Genomic DNA, 5,265 nt, shown 5'->3' with positions numbered 1-5,265 from the left:
CGGAGGGGGGAGGACCTTGGACTTTCCACAGGGCAGGGAACCCTGACTGCTCTTTGGACTGGAGAGGGAGGGGGAGAGGAGTGGAGGAGGGAAAGAAGGGTGGGAGGAGGGGGAGGGAAATGGAAGTCTGGGAGGAGGGGGAAACTTTTTTTTTCCTTTTCACAAGGAGGGGGAGCACGAGCAAGGAACTCAGGACCGCGAGGGGTACACCCACATTCTGAGACAATGGGGATGTTCTTTCGGGAAAAAAAAATAAAAAAAAAACACTCTGTTACCATGTGGGTGCTGAGAATTTAACCTGGGTGTTCTGGAAGAGCAGTCAATGCTCTTAATATCTGAGCCATATCGCCAACCTTCCCAGGAAGATTTTATACTATATTGCATTTTATCTATTAAAAAACATCAGTGGTTATAAGAAAGATCTGGAGGGAAATGAGGTTGACATAAACTATACATAAATAATTAAAATACAAATAAGCTTATACATTAATTAGAACATGTTAGATAAAAATATAAAATCCTATAAATATCCAATTAGATGTCAGTTTTAACACAAACTCTTTCTATAGGACTTAATATCATAAACTTAATAATATTGTGTTCTTGTTGTTTGTGGCAAACAAATAAACAAACATAAATCTCAATGGAAAAAAAAACAGACTTTTGTGGATGAGTTTTTGTTGCTAAGTCTTTTACAAGATGCACAAACTCAGATCCTTCTGTTTGTTCTTCATCATTGATGTGCTGACTGTATTTGGAAGCCTGCTCATCTTTATCCTCATCTTCATGAATTCTCAACTTCATACCCCCATGTACTTTTTTTTTAGAAACTTCTCTTCTGCAGATCTCTGTCTCTCAAATAGCGTTGTTCCTCAAGTATTGCTCCACTTCCTTGCAAAAAGGAAAACTCTTTCTTTTTGAAGCTGTGTGACACAGGTAATAGTCACCCTTCAGATTGGATGTACAGAGTATGCACTGCTAGCTGTGATGTCCTGTGACCGGCATGTGGCTGTGTGTAAGTTCCTGCACTACTCCGCCATTATGACCCAAAACTTTGTCTCCAGTTGGCTCTAGGGTCTTTGGTGAGTAGGCTCCTAGTGTCCCTAATAAAGTACTGCTGCATTCCATCTTCCCTATAAAGGGCAGAACACAGTCAGACATTAATTTTGTGAACTTCCTGCTTTTTTTTAAAGGTGGCTTCCGCAGTTACTTACAGCACAGAAATGGCCATCTTTGCAATGGGCATAGTGATCCTCTTAGCACCTGTCTCCTTCATCCTCATCTCATCTCAACTGGAACATCATCTCCACTGTGATCCAGATGCAGGCTGGGGAAGGGAGGCTCTTCAACCTGTGGTTCCCATCTCACTGTTGTCCTCTCCTACGGCTCTGGAACATTTAACTATAGGCAGATAAACACCAAAACCACAAAGAACCCGGATAAGATAATATCTGTGTTCTACACAGTGGTGACTCCAATGCTAAACCCCATACTTTATAGACTGGGGAACAAGGATGTCAGAGGAGCCTTTGGGAGACTAGCTGCAAGGATGTCCTTCTTTCACAAGAAATGACCTGTGAGTCTCAGTTTGGTCACCATGGTAACATCTTTGAAAATGGAGGACGATTTAGGGAGGCTATTATTAATTAAGTCATTTCAGGAAGAATTGTGAAACAGAAGAACATGCTGTGGAAATGGTGACCACTCTAAGCCATAACACAAAGAAAGGAAAAAGGGTGGAAAATTAGGGTTTATTATTGTTGTTGCTACTATTATTATTGTTATTATTATTAAAGGTGGGAGGTACTATTTTAAGGTGTACATAATTCAGCTGCCATAGACCTGTTTCAGGCAAAAGCACAGCTAAATCTGATATCACAGGCCGCAAATCCCAGTTTTATGTCAATTTGGCAAAATGTCTTGTTATCCGGGGGGGGAAAGAATCTCAACTGAGAAACGGCCTCCAGGAGGCCTGGCTGTAGGGAAATCTCTTAATTAGTAATACAGGAGAGCCCAGGTATTGTGAGTATAGGCCCTTCCTGAAATAGTGTTCTGTAAGCAAGCAGGCTAAGCAAACCATGAAGGACAAGTCAGTAAACAGCACTTCTCCATGGCTTCTGCCTCAGCTCCTGACTCCAGGGTCCTGCCCAATTGAGTTCCTGCCTTGGGTTTCCTCGATGGGCTGTGAATCTTTTTGCCCTGCATGCATTATAGTCATCTTCCACTGAACAAGCCCAACAAAAACATTGTCTTTCAAAACTGAAGAGGAATCAGAATCTAAGAAATTGACGGTTCTATCCTAAGTTGATGCCTCCACAACCTTGGATGCTAGTGTACCACATCTCACATCTTAGCTTCTTAGAATGGTCACTTTCAAAGCCCACTTTAGGTTCTCATAAAGCCTTGGTCCAAATGATCAGACTAGGAGCTACTTCTATCAACTCTACTTACTTTCATGTCTGAGGAGGATGCTAAGTCACGTATTTAAAGTAGCCCTTATAAAAGTTCCCATGAATGTGCATGAGGAGTCCTAGACTTCAGCTTGGTTCTGCAGTAGAACAGACTCTCCTCAGGGAAGGCTACATTGGATCTACTTTGACTTCTTTTCTTAATCCATTTATCCATTTTCAAAGGTACTTATTGAACTATTATTTCATTTTTCTTGTCCAACTCTGATTAATTGCTAGGATAAAATATGTTTCAATGATATATATGTTAAAGCAATAATAATTAGGCATGTCGCTGGAACATTTAGTTTGATGTGATGAAACTGGTGTTCTGTTCTTGTCCCTGTAACCGTTATTGCCAAATGTATAAATTCAGTCTCACCATGAGAAAAATACCAGAATAATTCCAACAAACATACAAACATACAACATACAAACACCTTGCCAGACTTCCTGGACACTGTTAAGGTTATTAAAAAATGGAAAAATTCATAAAATATCACAGTCATGGAGAACCTACAGATGTACAATAATTGCATAAAATATGGTAATCTGAGAGGGATCACAGATTAGGAAAATGTTAACAGGCAGGTGCAAGGAAAGCAAATACAGTAACTAAAGAAATCTGATCATGTATGTCTGAACTTCAGATAAAAATATAACCAAGGTTATTAATTGTAGCAACTATACTTTATAATGTAAGCAACATAAGAGGGGACACAGCTTCTAGTGCATATGGGAACTCTTTGTACTATCTTCTCAAACTTGTGGAAATCTGAAAGTTCTATTTAAAATAATCTATTTTAAAGATTTCCATAGAGTGTTTTTGTTTTACATGACACTATATTGTTGCAAGGAGAGCCAGGCAGCTTGTTTGTCCCAGCCACCCGGCTAGCTTAGCCCCGAAATAACCACACAGAAACTGTATTAATTAAAACACTGCTTGGTCCATTAGCCCTAGCTTCTTATTGGCTAACTCTTATATTAATTTAACCCATTTTTATTAATCTGTATATCGCCACGTGGCAGTGGCTTACCAGGTAAAATTGCCAGCATCTGTCTCAAGCAGATCCATGGCATCTCTCTGACTCTTTCCTTCTCCCAGCATTCAGCTCTGTCTTCTCCACTTACTTAAATTCTGCCCTATCAACAGGCCAAGGCAGTTTCTTTATTCATTAATCAAGAAAAGCAACACACAGAAGGGATTCCCACATCACTATGTGACAGACAGACATTCTCATAGGTATTCATTGTACCTTGAGCATATCTCCCATAAAGTCTTTTTGTAAAAGAAAGATCAGCTGAAATTGTCAGCCTATTTTCATTTTGTATGTTACTGGCATATAAGTGTGTTTACTTGACTGAGTTCTTGTTATTTGCTGTGCCCATCTACAGCAAAATCAAAGAAAGTGAACTTAGGGTACATTTAGCCTCTGTAAGGCCTGGGAGCAGGTTCACTTCCTCCAAGGTTCACATAGGACTACAAGAGAAGAAGTATTCAGATGGTCAGAAGCTAACGTGGGCAAATATGTGACACATGCCCTAGGAAGCAAAATCATACTTAGGCTTTAACTGCCTTTGAATTTCAGAGTGGCCAGTGCAATCCACAATCTATTTAACACTGCATTCTTGGTGTTAGACATAACACCAAGAGAAAGAATGGAATAGTTTAGCATAAGAAATGCATGCCTTGGGTGATGCCCAAGAGAAGACAAAATGACAATTCCATGAAAGTCTAACTTGAGTTTTCTGTGCTTATGTAAGGGCATGAGTGAAGCATTATTTTGGGGAGTGTCAGTGACCCCCAAACAGTAACATCACTGAAATGTCTGACCACAGCATGAATTGCTTCCTCATAGTTGCATAGATGGGGATCCCCACAACCACACTTCAGTTGACCTTCCACATTCTTTGTACCCTTAGCACCCCACAAGACCATGAAACAACGTGCAATTTAGCAGAATTATAGACAGATAAGAGGGCAGTGTAGGCAAGAGTGCCTGGAATCCCTAATCTTACCTAAGGACCCTCTCTGCTCACTATCAGGGAATGCCAACAGGCCTGATCTTGGGGGGTTGCATACAAGTAGTCACAACTAGCTGCTCTACTGAAATCCTTAATAGCTCTTATGCTGTTCAGATAGCATTCTACCAATAAATAGTAAAGCAGACTAATGAATTTCCAAATTCTCACATAGTACCTGCCACATATTAGGGTCTCAACAAAAATATGAATAAGCCAGAGCTCTATTGACTTGAATCAAGTTTTTCTGTGTCTTTAAATAAACATAGTCAGGATCCAACCCAGAAGAGATGATTTCATGAAGATAGAAAGGAATAGAAATTATAACAAACAATTCCAAGCTCCTATGGACACCAGGATCCTTTACCTTTTTAGTGACAGTCAGAGAGTTGTATGTAGACAGAACCCTTATCAAAATGTGCCCCTAAGATAGTTGGACCAACAGGTGCCTACCACCTGAAAATAAGCCTCAAAGAGCACTGTCAGGCTGTCTGGGACCTTCTGAGGCTACCTGTTGAGAAACTTCACTCCCAGAGCAGGCTTAGTAGAAAGGCTGGTCATTTTCCCACCCTCTGTGCCTTTTTGTGAGTGTGTATGTGCTTTTAACTCACGACTGTACTCAAAGCTCTTTGCTTACCACCTTTACAAGTTGGGATTTTAAAGTTTGTCCAGCTTGTTAAATATGTTTGTAAAGATCATCCCTCTCAGCCGGGCGGTGGTGGCGCACACCTTTAATCCCAGCACTCGGGAGGCAGAGGCAGGCGGATCTCTGTGAGTTCGAGGCCAGCCTGGTCTA

The 5,265-nt window shown here is 40.7% G+C and overlaps 1 protein-coding gene across 1 annotated transcript; it reads left to right on the top strand.

Moving 5' to 3' along the window:
• Window positions 1–653: 653 nt before the first annotated feature.
• Window positions 654–1,573, top strand: LOC101980982 (olfactory receptor 2D3; the record flags this gene model as incomplete). The annotated part of the gene is given in 7 exon segments (XM_013347712.1): window positions 654–724; window positions 726–1,048; window positions 1,051–1,111; window positions 1,113–1,182; window positions 1,185–1,289; window positions 1,291–1,343; window positions 1,345–1,573. Coding segments are annotated over 7 exon segments (912 nt in total), but the record flags the coding sequence as incomplete, so codon positions are not given.
• Between the last annotated feature and the right edge of the window lie 3,692 nt (window positions 1,574–5,265).

Source organism: Microtus ochrogaster, chromosome 8 (assembly GCF_000317375.1).
Source record: "Microtus ochrogaster isolate Prairie Vole_2 chromosome 8, MicOch1.0, whole genome shotgun sequence".
NCBI lineage: Eukaryota > Metazoa > Chordata > Mammalia > Rodentia > Cricetidae > Microtus > Microtus ochrogaster.
This window is presented reverse-complemented; position numbering and strand designations above follow the sequence as displayed.